Raw genomic sequence first — 16,781 nt, forward strand, 5'->3', positions numbered from 1 at the left:
TTTGGAGTCATTTCAATCAACCACCACAAATAATAGTGAAATAAAATTATATTTAATTAGATTGATTCGAATATTGAACGTCGTAATTTCACGCATTTTTAGCCGTTTAAATATTGTTTACACCTTGAATTAAAGGTAAACGTTTTACTTTTAAATCGAATAATCAAATTCTGATAAATGCATTCTTAAGAATTTCAAATTTGAAGTCTATTTTAATCTTTCTTCTCAATCAAATTCAATCCATATTTATTAGCAGACATTTCACGTTAAATCACCTTAATTTTCTGTTATAGGTCAACATCATATAAATCTTTGAACAAAGATCTTAGCTTTTTGTTTGAATAGAAGTGATGGACTGGTTGTAGAGAGTCAAAACTGAACTGATTTTTTGTGAGGAGGCTACACCTGCGCGACACACAGCCCCCGCCCGGGCCCAGCCCGATCTGACGACAACCATGGAAGAATTCAAACAATTAGAACATTTATCACTTGTTTCTAAAGTCTGTACAGAATTAGACAATCATTTAGGGTTGAACGATAAAGATCTCGGTAAGCGGCGCCCCCTGGCTGAAATTCGTTACGACGTGACACTGGAGAGATTGCGACTAAAACTTGTCCTTTTCATTTCAGCTGAGTTTATTATAAATCTAGCAGAAAAGAATCCGGTTTATGATGATTTTAAAAAGGCATTGGACGAAAACGGAGCTGAATTTCCGGTGAGTTCTGATCCGAGAATCCGACCCCGACCTGATTCTCGATTTTCGAAATTTGAAATATACCGGTTTTTCTGATTGTTGTCGCAGGAGTCGTTTACGGCGAATTTGTTGCGTTTAATCAATAAAATGAAAACGAAGGTGAAGGTCGAAACGGAGAAGGATGACGACGAGGACGAGGATGAGATAAAAGATGATAAAGAGCTGAAGAGGAAACTGTATCCGGGTCTGGCTCTACCGAACGAAGAGAAACCGATGATTAAAGTGGAGGACGACGAAAACGTCGCTGATTCAATGATGGACGAATTAGAGGCATTACTTCATAAGAGTAAAACGTACGGCATTAACCAGCACCGAGTTTCCACAGTTCTAGACTCAGTTCCACTCTTCTGGATCCACTTCCACAGTTCTAGACTCAGTTCCACAGTTCTAGACTCAGTTCCACAGTTCTAGACTCAGTTCCACAGTTCTAGACTCAGTTCCACAGTTCTAGACTCAGTTCCACAGTTCTAGATCCACTTCCACAGTTCTAGACTCACTTCCACAGTTCTAGACTCAGTTCCACAGTTCTAGACTCAGTTCCACAGTTCTAGATCCACTTCCACAGTTCTAGACTCAGTTCCACAGTTCTAGACTCAGTTCCACAGTTCTAGATCCACTTCCACAGTTCTAGACTCAGTTCCACAGTTCTAGACTCAGTTCCACAGTTCTAGACTCAGTTCCACTGTTCTAGATCCACTTCCACAGTTCGGGACCCAATTCCACAGTTCTGGACTCAGTTCCACAGTTCGGGACCCAAGTCCACAGTTCTGAGCCAAGTTCCACAGTCTGGCACCTAGTTCCACAGTTCTGGACTCAGTCCCACTGTTCAGGATCCAGTTCCACAATTCTGTGGAACTGGATTAAGGAACGGAGAACAACAGAACTGGACCCAGAACTGAGGAACTGGACCCAGAACTGAGGAACTGTGAGCCCAGTTCTTGTTCTATGAAACTTGTGTTTATCATTAAGTTAGATTTTCCATCTATTTACGCAGAGCTCCCCCTGCAGCTGATACATCAAAGGAATTAAAATCAGATAAAAAGAAAAAACATAGAAATCGAGACCGAGACCGAAGCAGAGACCGCAGCAGAGACCGCAGTCGTAGTCGCAGTAGAGATCGGGATCGGGATCGGGATAGACGGCGACACAGGTAAAAAAAAATCAATGGCTTCAGATTGGAAAACGTTCTTTAGGACGTACTCTTTTATGACCTCCGAAGTCTCCATCTGAAATCTCCGGTTGGCTCCTCACAAAATCCGAATCACACCACCTCGACAGAAAGGTGCTTTCCGACTCTCGAAAAGGTCACATGACCAATAATAAGAGTACGTTTGGAGGCAATCGGATTCTTCGACCTGATAAAAGAGTATAACCTTAGAAATACTTTGATCTATATCATCTGCTCATTAACCTTGAACTTGTAATCCACGTCTGCTAATCGCTGTTTTGATCATGTTTTATAGACGGCGCTCTCGCAGTCGCTCTAGAGAACGCAATCGTCGTCCGAGATCGTCGAGGTCACCGTCTCCCGATGACAGACGACATCGCAACGGCAGACGCTCGAGGTCAAGGTCGCCGCGAGATCGTAAACGATACAGCGACAGAAAGCTGGACATATTATCATCGGAACCAGAAGTCGGAAAGGTAAAAAAAAGATCCCGCAAAAAATGCTCCTGCGGCAAGTGAGGATCCACCAGGTGGCGCTAGTATTTCCCTGGTTTAACATCGATGTTTTCTATTCGTAGATTTATAACGGTAAAGTGACGACTCTGATGCAGTTCGGATGTTTCGTTTTGTTGGAAGGTTTAAAGAAACGCTGGGAAGGTCTCGTTCACATATCCGAGGTACGTTTCCGTTAACCCTTTCAGTGCTGACTAATTAATAGCCTATAGTGCTGGAGATAATTTGAAAATTTTGAAACATTCCACCCCAGTGTGTTGAATAACGGGAATACCACTATAGTGCGTCTACACCACGGCGCAGTGTATCGTTAGTTACTAATATTCCACTGTTTAACAGGTGCTGCCATCTTTCAATAGAGATAAAAACTAATTACTAATCACATCAATACACTGCAGTGCGGCGTACTAGCAAAATATATCACTGATTCATATACTGCACTGCGGTGTAGACGCACTGAAAGGGTTAAATTACGCTGTCTTTATCGAGAGAACGTGTTCCGCGAAATATCGGTGTTAATTTCAGCTTCGTCGCGAAGGTCGCGTAACTAACGTCTCCGAGGTGATCACTAAGGGACAACAATGTAAAGTTAAAGTTCTCAATTTCACCGGGCAAAAAACGAGTCTATCGATAAAAGACGTCGACCAGGAGACGGGCGAAGATTTCAACCCGAAGCGAATTCGAAATTTGAATCTGGACGGCGACGGCGCGAACTCGTCGGCGGAGGCTCGAAATCCCGATCGGCCGATGACCGTTCCCATGGTGACGATGCCGGAAATGGATTCGAAACAGCGGCGTAAAATCCAGCGTATCTCGTCGCCGGAGAAATGGGAACTGAAACAGATGATCGCGGCGAACGTGATCGATAAATCGGAATTACCGGACTTCGACGAGGAGACGGGGATTCTACCGAAAGACGACGATTCCGATGAAGATATCGAGATCGAGCTGGTAGAGGAGGAACCAGCGTTCCTGAAAGGCTGCGGTCGACAGAGTTTAGATCTCAGTCCCGTCAAAATTGTGAAAGTAAGTTTGAAGATTTGATCGTATTTACATTACTGGGAGGGTGGTTCCGGGCTGAAGTGGGTGGCTCCAGACTGCAGGGGCGGCTCCAGGCAGAAGGGGGCGGTTTCAGGCTACAGGGATGGCTTCAGGCTGAAGGGGCGGTTCCAGATTGAAGGTGCCAGTTCCAGACTGCAGGATCCTGATATAAACTGATATTTGATTGGTTGTTTTCTAGAATCTCGACCTGTCCTAGGCTGATATAAACTGATATTTGATTGGTTGTTTTCTAGAATCTCGACCTGTCCTAGGCTGATATAAACTGATATTTGATTGGTTGTTTTCTAGAATCCCGACCTGTCCTAGGCTGATATAAACTGATATTTGATTGGTTGTTTTCTAGAATCTCGACCTGTCCTAGGCTGATATAAACTGATATTTGATTGGTTGTTTTCTAGAATCTCGACCTGTCCTAGGCTGATATAAACTGATATTTGATTGGTTGTTTTCTAGAATCCCGACCTGTCCTAGGCTGATATAAACTGATATTTGATTGGTTGTTTTCTAGAATCTCGACCTGTCCTAGGCTGATATAAACTGATATTTGATTGGTTGTTTTCTAGAATCCCGACCTGTCCCAGGCTGATATAAACTGATATTTGATTGGTTGTTTTCTAGAATCTCGACCTGTCCTAGGCTGATATAAACTGATATTTGATTGGTTGTTTTCTAGAATCTCGACCTGTCCTAGGCTGATATAAACTGATATTTGATTGGTTGTTTTCTAGAATCTCGACCTGTCCTAGGCTGATATAAACTGATATTTGATTGGTTGTTTTCTAGAATCCCGACCTGTCCCGGGCTGATATAAACTGATATTTGATTGGTTGTTTTCTAGAATCCCGACCTGTCCCAGGCTGATATAAACTGATATTTGATTGGTTGTTTTCTAGAATCCCGACCTGTCCCAGGCTGATATAAACTGATATTTGATTGGTTGTTTTCTAGAATCTCGACCTGTCCCAGGCTGATATAAACTGATATTTGATTGGTTGTTTTCTAGAATCTCGACCTGTCCCAGGCTGATATAAACTGATATTTGATTGGTTTTTTTCTAGAATCCCGACCTGTCCCAGGCTGATATAAACTGATATTTGATTGGTTGTTTTCTAGAATCCCGACCTGTCCCAGGCTGATATAAACTGATATTTGATTGGTTGTTTTCTAGAATCCCGACCTGTCCCCAGGCTGATATAAACTAATATTTGATTGGTTGTTTTCTAGAATCTCGACCTGTCCTAGGCTGATATAAACTGATATTTGATTGGTTGTTTTCTAGAATCCCGACGGTTCACTGTCCCAGGCCGCTATGATGCAGAGCGCGTTGCAGAAAGAGAGAAGAGAATTGAAACAAGCTCAACGTGAAGAACAAGCAGAAGCTGTTCCGACCGGTGTCGGTAAGAGTTGGATCGATCCCATGCCTGACGGTACGTAGTGTATATAGTATCTAAACTATGACATCATTGGGGGATTGCGTAGCAATGGCCATCTTTTTGTGATCAATTTGTACATCTATCAAAAATATCTGATGACATCATAAGAGGAGGGTACAGAGGCTGCCATCTCTTGTGATTGAATTTTATGTGTCAAAAATATAACACCACAGGATGATTTCATGGAGGCAGCCATTAATTCAGATAATATGATGACATCATAGGGTGATTTCATAGAGGCAGCCATGAATTCTGATAATCTGATGACACCACAGGGTGATTTCATGGACGCAGCCATTAATTCAGATAATCTGATGACATCATAGGGTGATTTCATGGACGCAGCCATTAATTCTGATAATCTGATGACATCATAGGGTGATTTCATGGAGGCAGCCATTAATTCAGACAATCTGATGACATCATAGGGTGATTTCATGGACTCAGCCATTAATTCAGATAATATGATGACATCACAGGGTGATTTCATGGACTCAGCCATTAATTCAGATAATCTGATGACATCATAGGTTGATTTCATGGACGCAGCCATTAATTCTGATAATCTGATAACATCATAGGGTGATTCCATAGAGACAGCCATTAATTCAGATAATCTGATGACATCATAGGGTGATTTCATGGAGGCAGCCATTAATTTAGACAATCTGATGACATCATAGGGTGATTTCATGGACTCAGCCATTAATTCAGATAATCTGATAACATCATAGGGTGATTTCATGGGGGCAGCCATTAATTCAGACAATCTGATGACATCATAGGGTGATTTCATGGACTCAGCCATTAATTCAGATAATATGATGACATCATAGGGTGATTTCATGGACGCAGCCATTAATTCTGATAATCTGATGACATCATAGGGTGATTTCATAGAGACAGCAGTTATTGATGGATGTTGTTTGTTACGTATTTACAGAGGATGGACGTAAGTTGGTGGCCAGTGTCCGAGGAGCGGCTAGCAGCGGACCGGCTGATATGCCTGAATGGAAGAAACACATACACGGCGGAGCTAAAGCTTCGTTCGGACGTAAGGAGAAAAAGAGTATTTTAGAACAGCGTCAAGGGTTACCGATTTATAAACTACGCAATGAACTTATCAAGGTACGCGTCTCGACGATTCGAATCTATCTCAAACGATGCCTGCTTTATGTTTTATTTCAATCATCCAAGAATTTCATAGATATCTAACTTCTTTCCACCAGTTCCACTGTCCTCCGTAGCAATAACCCGTAGTAGTCTCAGTGCTAACCCACAGCTAGGGATCTGAGTGTTGCTGCTTCAGAACTCAACCCAGGGCCCCGTTTCACAAAAAAGTTAAACCAAAATGTTTGGTGTAATTGCTATTGGTTTCGTTTTCAGCGAGGACGACAATTCAAGTTTAACCGTTTTAGGCTGAAACTTTTTCGTGAAACTGGGCCCAGATGGAGAAAGCTTTAACATTTCTGTGAAATATTTTTTACAGGCCATACACGACAATCAGATATTGATCGTAATCGGTGAAACTGGTTCCGGTAAAACGACTCAAATTACGCAATATCTCGCCGAGGAAGGATACACGACGAAGGGTAAAATAGGATGTACGCAGCCTCGTCGTGTGGCGGCCATGTCCGTAGCTAAACGAGTTTCTGAAGAGTTCGGATGTCGTCTCGGTCAAGAGGTCAGTTTTAACGAAATCCCCTCAAACCACTGAATTCATTCAGTTCATCTTTTGAAATTGATTGAAAAGTTAATCTATTTTCTGGAAACCGGGCCCAGGGTATTTCAAGCAGGATCAAGGTTCCTTTTCCTCCTAGGGACGGGTGAGGCCTTAGAACCATCGACCTGCTGGACAACCACCAAGGGCCGGTTGCGCAGTCACGGCTTAGACTTAAGACCAGTCTAAGACCAACTTAGTTCTATAGCCAATCTAACAACTTAAGACCAGTCTTAAGATTTAAGACCACTTTTGGACCTAAGTCACGACTGTGCAACTGGCCCCAGGATTTGAACCATATTAACCCTGTAGATTAATTAATGAGAGACCAGTGAAAGACTGATGGTTTCACTCATTCTTTCTGCCCAGAATTAATTGAATTTATGTTGTATATGTGTAGGTTGGATACACACGATCCTGTATATTGTATTATATTCGTGTAGGTTGGTTACACACGATCCTGTATATTGTATTGTATTCGTGCAGGTTGGTTACACACGACCCTGTATATTGTATTGTATTCGTGTAGGTTGGTTACACACGACCCTGTATATTGTATTATATTCGTGTAGGTTGGTTACACACGATCCTGTATATTGTATTGTATTCGTGTAGGTTGGTTACACACGACCCTGTATATTGTATTGTATTCGTGTAGGTTGGTTACACACGATCCTGTATATTGTATTGTATTCGTGTAGGTTGGTTACACACGACCCTGTATATTGTATTGTATTCGTGTAGGTTGGTTACACACGACCCTGTATATTGTATTGTATTCGTGTAGGTTGGTTACACACGATCCTGTATATTGTATTGTATTCGTGTAGGTTGGTTACACACGACCCTGTATATTGTATTGTATTCGTGTAGGTTGGTTACACAATCCGTTTTGAAGATTGTACGAGTCAAGAAACGAAAATCAAATACATGACGGACGGAATGTTGTTACGAGAATGTCTAATAGATGGCGATCTAACTCAGTATTCGGTGATAATGTTAGATGAGGCTCATGAACGCACGATACACACGGATGTACTGTTCGGATTACTCAAAAATGTAAGTTAAACTCTCTCTCTCAGAATGGGGGGAGGGGGTTCTACAGTGAGGGATTGGTCAGGGAGGGGAGGCAAGTACTACATGGACAGTACTACTCCGGGGAGGGAGGAGGGTATCGGTACTCTGGAGAGGAAGCAAGTACTCGTTGGGCAGTGGTGCTCCAGGGAGGGAGAGGGGGTAGTGGTGCGCCAGGGAGGGAGAGGGGGTAGTGGTGCGCCAGGGAGGGAGAGGGGGTAGTGGTGCTCCAGGGAGGGAGAGGGGGTAGTGGTGCTCCAGGGAGGGAGAGGGGGTAGTGGTGCGCCAGGGAGGGAGAGGGGTAGTGGTGCTCCGGGGAAGGAGAGGGGGTAGTGGTGCTCCAGGGAGGGAGAGGGGGTAGTGGTGCTCCAGGGAGGGAGAGGGGGTAGTGGTGCGCCAGGGAAGGAGAGGGGGTAGTGGTGCTCCAGGGAGGGAGAGGGGGTAGTGGTGCTCCAGGGAGGGAGAGGGGGTAGTGGTGCTCCAGGGAGGGAGAGGGGGTAGTGGTGCTCCAGGGAGGGAGAGGGGGTAGTGGTGCTCCAGGGAGGGAGAGGGGTTAGTGGTGCTCCAGGGAGGGAGAGGGGTTAGTGGCGCTCGAAGAAGGGGAAGGGGGTCTACTTTCTATTCATGCTAACAATGTTTACGATGTAATATTTTCACACAGACTATTCAGAAACGAGCCGATATGAAACTGATCGTTACGTCTGCTACTCTCGACGCCGTCAAATTCTCGCAATATTTCTTCGAAGCGGTAAATATTCAAAATTCATAAATGAACCCGTCTAAAACTCGTCACCACGGCGATCGACGATATCCGATTTGAATTTCAGCCGATTTTCACGATTCCCGGACGTACGTATCCCGTGGAGACGCTTTATACGAAGGAAGCTGAAACAGACTATTTGGACGCTTCGTTGATTACAGTGATGCAGATTCACCTCACTGAACCACCCGGTAACTTATATTCAAACTGTATCGATTGTTGCTCGTTTAAACCACCCCGTGATGGAGGACAATCACATTTCAATATTGTATTTCAAACCACAATGAACAAATTCAAATTCAAACCCTGAAAGATCAAAAAAATTTAAACAATTTATTGGAAACTCCAAATTTTTTTGTGTAAAAAAAAAATCATTTCATGGCCTAACTCCGGTTGACTTAGTTCTGATCAGATCGATCGGAGCTTAGTTTTAGTAAAGAACGAACTTATGTCTATTTCAACTCGACTTGAGAGTACATCAGGTGGCCTAACTCAGTCAGTTTTGGTGGTACATACCTGATAAATGTCTTATTTGGACCAGAAAGCTCTGGCAATTGGCCAAAAACATTGTTGATGTCAAAGTGGAAATAGACATAAGTCGGGTTTGACTGCGTTGACACGATACAAATTTTCTACTGCTTTCTATTCGAATATTACTCATTGCTATGGAGATATTAACGGTATCGATTGTTGCGTAGGCGATGTATTGTTGTTTTTAACCGGTCAAGAGGAGATCGACTCGGCCTGCGAGATCCTGTACGAGCGTATGAAAGCTCTCGGTCCGGAGGTTCCCGAACTGATAATACTGCCGGTTTACAGCGCGTTGCCTAGCGAGATGCAAACGAGAATATTTGAACCGGCGCCACCTGGATCGAGAAAGGTATGTTATTTACAACTCGAGAATTTATTGATATCATAAGCTTGGCTTAGTACTTTATCGCTGGCCGATATTATTGTAGGTTGTCATAGCGACTAATATTGCGGAGACGTCTCTGACAATCGATGGTATATTTTTCGTAGTCGACCCGGGATTCGTGAAACAGAAAGTTTATAATTCTAAAACCGGAATGGATCAGCTGATCGTCACGCCTATTTCACAGGTACGACATCTATTATTATTATCAGAGTCAGGGAAGGCTTAATCTACCACCAGGCCTGCAAAACTAGGAAAACTCATATCTGGGAATCAGAAAAGATCAGGGAAAGTCTCAAGGAATTTGACAAATTGGTATTAACTTAAACCCAGGGGCCAGTTGCATAGTCATGGCTTTGACTTAAGACCAGTCTAAGACCAACTTAGTTCTATAGCCAATCTAACAACTTGAGACCAGTCTTAGGATTTAAGACCACTTTTTGACATAAGTCACGACTGTGCTACTGGCCCCTGGGGTTAACTCAATTGAAAATAAATTGAGTTAGCCCTCGGCTTAAAGTTAATACCAGTCTATAAAACCAGGCCCAGGGAATTCAGATACGCCATTCATTGACCGCGTGTTTCAATAGATAGATAGATGATTGATAAGAAATGAATTCGTCATTAATTGTAACATTTTAAACCGACAAATGTTTCTGGGGAATCTGGGGCCGGTTGCATAGCCATGGTTTAAGCTTAAGACCAGTCTAAGACCAACTTAGTTCTATAGACAATCTAACAACTTAAGACCAGTGTTATGATTTAAGACCACTTTTGGAATTAAGTCACGACTGTGCAACTGGCCCCTGAATTATGTTTCGGGGAAATTTCTTGTGAATTATTGTTTAATAATGTGGAATTTGAAGCTGGTTTAACTGAGAGTATTGTATAATTATAGGCGCAGGCGAAGCAGCGTGCGGGCCGAGCCGGTCGCACCGGTCCCGGTAAATGTTACCGTTTATACACCGAACGTGCATACCGAGACGAGATGTTAAAAACGGCGGTTCCCGAAATCCAGCGTACGAATCTCGCGAGCACCGTGCTGTCGCTGAAAGCGATGGGAATCAACGATTTATTGTCGTTCGATTTCATGGACGCTCCTCCGATGCAGACGTTAATCTCGGCGATGGAACAGTTACACGCGTTGAGCGCCCTCGACGACGAGGGATTGTTGACCAGACTCGGCAGACGGGTACGATCGATTTGTCCTGGAATATATGGTTGAAATTTGAAATCAGGGTTCTTACACAGGGTGGCGCCACTAACCTGGAAAACCTGGAGGACTCAGGGAATTAGAAAATTTTTTAAAGAAATCAGGAAATCTAACAAATATTACCAAAAACCTGGAAAACTCAGGGTCCAGTTCCGCAGTTGTGAGTTAAGATTTGACTCAAGAGTTAACTCATTGAAAATGAACTAACTTTAATTAAAAGTTAAAGTTAACTCTAACTCACAACTGTGGAACTGGGTCCGACTTGTTTGTCATCAGTATGTGATTCACTGAAAAATTTATAAATTGTCGGATTTTAAACCCAAGAAATTTCTCTGACTCACTCAGGGAATTTTGTGTGGAAAAATCGGGGAAAACTGCAAGGGGATTTGTAAATGGACGGCAAGTGGCCCCCACAGATCGGATGAAATCAGGATCTGTAAGAATCTTGTGTAGTTATTATTCGGTAAGACTTCAAGTTAAATGTCTGTATTTCTGTATTCAGATGGCAGAGTTTCCGCTGGAACCGCAACTTTCTAAGATGTTAATTATGTCGGTTCAGTTGAGTTGTTCGGATGAAGTTTTAACGATCGTTTCGATGCTTTCCGTACAAAACGTTTTCTATCGACCGAAGGTAAATGACACAGACTAGTCTACAGACCCTTCAGAAAAAAAAAACTTCGCTTATGAAATTGGTTTTGAAAATATGAAAGATGAAAACTGCTCAAAGATACTGGTATTCTTGATTAAAATGAAACCTAGTTCCATAGTTCTGTGTTTAGATTTGACTAAAAGCTGAAATTAGTTCAAGAACTATGGATAAGGGCCCAGTTTCACAAAAAGGTTCACTCCTTAACCCTTTTAGTGCATCTACACCGCAGTGCAGTGTATAACTCAGTGATTGATTTTGCTAGTACACCGCACTGCGGTGTATTGATGTAATAAGTAATTAGTAAATATCTCTCTTGAAAGATGGCAGCACCTGTCAAACATAGTGAAATACTATTAACTAACGATACACCGCCCCGCGGTGTAGACGCACTATAGTGCTATTCCCGTTATTCAACACACTAGGGTGGAATTTTTCAAAAAATTCCAATTATCTCCAGCACTATAAGGTATTAATTAGTCAGCACTGAAAGGGTTAATCGATTTAATTTCTTCATTAATTCAGTTTATCTTACAATCGATTTAGGCCTTAATCCTTTTCGTGAAACTGGGCCCTGGGTCGAAACTCCCTTTCATACAAATTGCAGCCTTCTTTACAATGATGACTGTTGGATTACAGTTATAGATTTGAATATTTGAATTATAGGATCGTCAAGAGCAGGCCGACCAGAAGAAAGCGAAGTTCCATCAGCCGGAAGGCGATCACCTGACTCTGTTAGCCGTTTATAACTCGTGGAAGAATAATAAATTCTCGGCTCCGTGGTGCTACGAGAACTTCGTGCAGATACGTACTTTAAAACGAGCTCAGGACGTTCGCAAACAGATGTTAGGAATCATGGACAGGTATGGACGGGATCCGTAGCCGTCGTGTTTAAACTGTTGTAAGTTGTAAATCTGATGTTTGTAAATCTGATGCGTGTATATTGTAGACACAAGTTGGACGTGGTGAGTTGTGGTAAGAATACAGCTTGCGTACAGAAAGCGATTCTCAGCGGATTTTTCTCGAGCGCCGCGAAGAAGGATCCTCAGGAAGGATATCGAACCCTCGTCGACGGACAAGTCGTTTATATTCATCCGTCTAGCGCTTTATTCAACAGACAGCCCGATTGGTTAGTATTTTAATCACCAGATGGCGTGATTAACATTCAGTTTCGTATTCGTATTCAGGTTAAGTGTACATGTGATGCAGTAGTTGATGTCCTATAGCACACTAGTGACACCTGGTGGATCCTCACTTGCCACAAGTGGAATCCTCTACTGCAGCAGTAATTGATGTCCTACAGCACACTAGCGACACCTGGTGGATCCTCACTTGCCACGAGTGGAATCCTGTACTGCAGCAGTCTTTGATATCCTACAGCACACTAGCGACACCTGGTGGATCCTCACTTGCCACAAGTGGAATCCTCTACTGCAGCAGTAATTGATGTCCTACAGCACACTAGCAACACCTGGTGGATCCTCACTTGCCACAAGTGGAATCCTGTACTGCAGCAGTCTTTGATATTCTACAGCACACTAGCGACACCTGGTGGATCCTCACTTGCTACTAGCTCTAACTATGTTTAATTCTATTTCTCAGGGTCGTGTATCATGAACTGGTGTTGACGACTAAAGAATACATGCGAGAAGTAACAACAATCGATCCGCGTTGGCTCGTAGAATATGCCCCGAAATTCTTTAAATTCGCCGACCCGACGAAACTATCTAAACACAAGAAACAACAGAAAGTGGAGCCGTTGTATAATAAATACGAGGAAGCGAATTCCTGGCGTATTTCAAGAGCTTTCAAGAAAGTTCACTGCAAAGTTACGTTTTAATGTGTATATTGACTTTTAGAATTAGTCGTACAAGTTAAGAGGGGCGAGAGAGAGAGAGGGATCTGTTCCTCATAAGATCATGATTCTGATTCTGATAATCCTCTCATGATTCATTTTCAGTTGTAAATAAATCAGTGAAAATAAAACATTTAATGTAAATAATATCTTAGAATCTGTCTGTATCAATGCTGTTGTACAGGGGTGTCCCAGGTTCGAACCCGCTTATTACTGATATTGATGCAGAGTGATCCTGATGCTGATTTGAGGATGTTCAGGGGTGTTCCGGGTTCGAACCAACTAATTACTGATACTGATTCAGAGTAGTCTTGATGCTGAATAGAGGATGTACAGGGTTGCCAGAGAGGAAGGGATGTCAAGATTCTAACATGATCGCCATCTATTGGAATTTGGCTGAACTGACTAGAAAGCTCTTACTTGTCTTACTGATTATTCTCTAATCCAATAAAATCACACTCGCCATCTGGTGGATATAACTATCATTAGAATGTAGTAGCATAGAAATCCACCAGATGGCGAGTGTGATTTCAACGCATTGAAGAAGAATCAGTGAGACGAATAAGAGCTATCTAGTCGGTTCTGCCAAAATCCAATAGATGGCGATCATAGTATCATCGATAAACTGGGTGTATGTCCCGGGTTCGAACCCAGTTATTACTGATACTGATTCAGAGTGATCCTGGTGCTGAATAGAGGGTGTACAGGGGTATCCCGGGTTCAAAACCAGTACTGATACCGATTCAAAGTCGTCTTGATGCTGAATAGAGGATGTACAGGGGTGTCTCGGGTTCGAACACAGTAATTACTGATACCGATTAAGAGTGTTCCTGGTGCTGAATTGAGGATGTATAGTGGTGTCCCGGGTTCGAAACCGGTATATTGGTACTGACATAATGCTGATTAGAGGATGTACAAGGCGCATCCCGGCCGTACGGTGCTGCCGCTATGCTCATCGTTAGCGGGATTTTCGTGCACTAACGTAAGTCAACTCTGGCAATCGACGTGCTGTCCAGTTATACTCCGTAACCCTCGCTTGCCAGAGTTGATCTACGATAGTGTACGAAAATCCCGCTAACAATCTGCATAGCGGCAGCACCATACGGTAAAATGTTGATATCTTAAAAATAATTACTACTGATTCAGAGTGGTCCTGATGCTGAATAGAGGATGAACAGGAGCCAAGGTTCGAACCCAGTAATTACTGATACTGATTCAGAGTGGTCCCGATGCTGAATACAAGATGTAAACGGTTGTCCCGGATTCGAGCCCAGCTGTTCCAGAGTGGTCCTGATGCTGAATGGAGGATGTACAGCGGTGTCCCGGGTTTGAACCCAGTTATTACTGATACTGATTCAGAGTGGTCCCGATGCTGAATAGAGGATGTACAGGGGTGTCCGGGTTAGAACCTAGTAATTACTGATACTGATTGAGAGTCCTGTGCTATTAAGAGGGTGTACTGAGTTGTCCCGGGTTAATGATGATACTGATTCAGAGTGGTCTTGATGCTGAATAGAGGATGTACAGGGGAGTCCCGAGTTCGAGTTCGAATCAAGTAATTACTGATACTGATTCAGAGTGGTCCTGATGCTGAATAGAGGATGTACAGGGGTGTCCCGGGTTCGAAACCAGTAATTACTGATACCGATTCAGAGTGGTCCGGATGCTGAATAGAGGATATACAGGGGTGTCCGGGTTAGAACCTAGTAATTACTGATACTGATTGAGAGTCCTGTGCTATTAAGAGGGTGTACTGAGTTGTCCCGGGTTAATGATGATACTGATTCAGAGTGGTCTTGATGCTGAATAGAGGATGTACAGGGTTGCCAGAGAGGAAGGGATGTCAAGATTTCTAACGTGATCGCCATCTATTGGAATTTGTCTGAACTGACTAGATAGCTCTTACTTGTCTTACTGATTCTCTTTAATCCGTTAAAATCACACTCGCCATCTGGTGGATATAACTATCATTAGACTGTAGCAGCATAGAAATCCACCAGATGGCGAGTGTGATTTCAACGCATTGAAGAAGAGTCAGTGAGACGAATAAGAGCTATCTAGTCGGTTCTGCCAAGATCCAATAGATGGCGATCATAGTATCATTGATAAATTAGGCGGATGTCCCGGGTTCGAACCCAGTTATTACTGATACTAGTTCAGAGTGACACTAATGCTGAAAAGAGGATGTACAGGGGTGTCCCGGGTTCAAACAGTAATTACTGATACAATGGTTCAGAGTACTAGTCTTGATGCTGAATAGAGGATGTACAGGTGTGTCCCGGGTTTGAACCTAGTAATCACTGATACTAATTCAGTGGTCCTGATGCTGAATTGAGGATGTACAGGGGTATCCCGGGTTCGAAACCGGTATATTGGTACTGACATGATGCTTATTAGAGGATGTACAAGGCGTGTCCCGGCCGTACGGTGCTGCCGCTATGCTCATCGTTAGCGGGATTTTCGTACACTAACTTAAGTCAACTCTGGCAATCGACGTGCTCTTCAGTCATACTCCGTAACCCTCGCTTGCCAGAGTTGATTTACGTTAGTGTATGAAAATCCCGCTAACAATGAGCATAGCGGCAGCACCGTACGTTGAAATGTTGATATCTTATGTTGATATTTCCTCCATATACCATGGGAATGGTTGGAGTGTAATAAATATTCGTATTCGTATTCATTGAAGAAGAGTCAGTGAGACGAGTAAGAGCTATCTAGTCGGTTCTGCCAAGATCCAATAGATGGCGATCATAGTATCATTGATAAACTAGGCGGATGTCCCGGGTTCGAACCCAGTTATTACCCATACTGAATTGAGGATGTACAGGGGTGTACCAGGTTCGAAACCGGTATATTGGTACTGACATGATGCTTATTAGAGGATGTGCAAGGCGTGTCCCGGCCGTACGGTGCTGCCGCTATGCCCATCGTTAGCGGGATTTTCGTACACTAACTTAAGTCAACTCTGGCAATCAACGTGTTCTCCAGTTATACTCCGTAACCCTCGCTTGCCAGAGTTGATTTACGTTAGTGTATGAAAATCCCGCTAACAATGAGCGTAGCGGCAGCACCGTACGGTGAAATGTTGATCTCTTAAGAAAAAGTAATTACTGATACTGATTCAGAGTGATCCTGATGCTGAATAGAGGACAAACAGGGGTGTCCCGGGTTCGAAACCGGTATATTGGTACTGACATGATGCTGATTAGAGGATGTACAGGGCGCGTTCGGCCGTACGGTGCTGCCGCTATGCTCATCGTTAGCGGGATTTTCATACACTAACTTAAGTCAACTCTGGCAATCGACGTGCAGTCCCGTAACCCTAGCCTGCCAGAGTTTATTTCTGTTAGTGTATGAAAATCCCGCTAACAATCTGCATAGCGGCAGCACCGTACGGTAAAATGTTGATATCTTAAAGGTGATACTGGTTCAGAGTGATCGCTCCTGATGCTGGATAGAGGACGACAGGAGCACGGGTTCGAACCCAGTGATCACTGATACTGATTCAGAGTGGTCCTGATGCTGAATAGACGATGTACAGGGTGTCACGGAAACTAGACTCGTCAGTATAAGAAGTTTGGACACCGATGGGTCCCACCCAGTTCATCCTCTAGGCTCTATTCAGTAACACGGCGAACGTGATCGGTATTGCGAATAAGGTTCGAACCCG

The 16,781-nt window shown here is 43.3% G+C and overlaps 1 protein-coding gene across 1 annotated transcript; it reads left to right on the forward strand.

The window, feature by feature from the left end:
- Positions 1-51: 51 nt before the first annotated feature.
- LOC141911711 (ATP-dependent RNA helicase DHX8-like) lies at positions 52-13,231 on the forward strand. Its single transcript, XM_074802722.1, has 21 exons — positions 52-135; positions 294-549; positions 631-716; positions 804-1,048; positions 1,750-1,905; positions 2,219-2,399; positions 2,501-2,599; positions 2,961-3,461; positions 4,777-4,924; positions 5,874-6,058; positions 6,420-6,614; positions 7,524-7,709; positions 8,386-8,472; positions 8,552-8,675; positions 9,183-9,364; positions 9,444-9,584; positions 10,296-10,589; positions 11,113-11,241; positions 11,923-12,119; positions 12,206-12,385; positions 12,859-13,231. The coding sequence occupies exons 2-21, from the start codon at positions 456-458 to the stop codon at positions 13,094-13,096; spliced, it is 3,648 nt and encodes a 1,215-aa protein (XP_074658823.1). The 5' UTR covers positions 52-135; positions 294-455; the 3' UTR covers positions 13,097-13,231.
- Positions 13,232-16,781: the final 3,550 nt, after the last annotated feature.

Source organism: Tubulanus polymorphus, chromosome 10 (assembly GCF_964204645.1).
Source record: "Tubulanus polymorphus chromosome 10, tnTubPoly1.2, whole genome shotgun sequence".
Taxonomy (NCBI): Eukaryota; Metazoa; Nemertea; class Palaeonemertea; order Tubulaniformes; family Tubulanidae; genus Tubulanus; species Tubulanus polymorphus.

What these genes read in the sequence shown, in the direction of transcription:
- LOC141911711 (XM_074802722.1), top strand. Translation starts at nt 456, where the DNA reads ATGGAAGAATTCAAACAATTAGAACATTTATCACTTGTTTCTAAAGTC. An exon ending in CGCCACCTGGATCGAGAAAG is followed by an intron (nt 9,365 to 9,443) that starts GTATGTTATTTA and finishes ATATTATTGTAG; the next exon opens with GTTGTCATAGCGACTAATAT. An exon ending in TCGTCACGCCTATTTCACAG is followed by an intron (nt 9,585 to 10,295) that starts GTACGACATCTA and finishes GTATAATTATAG; the next exon opens with GCGCAGGCGAAGCAGCGTGC.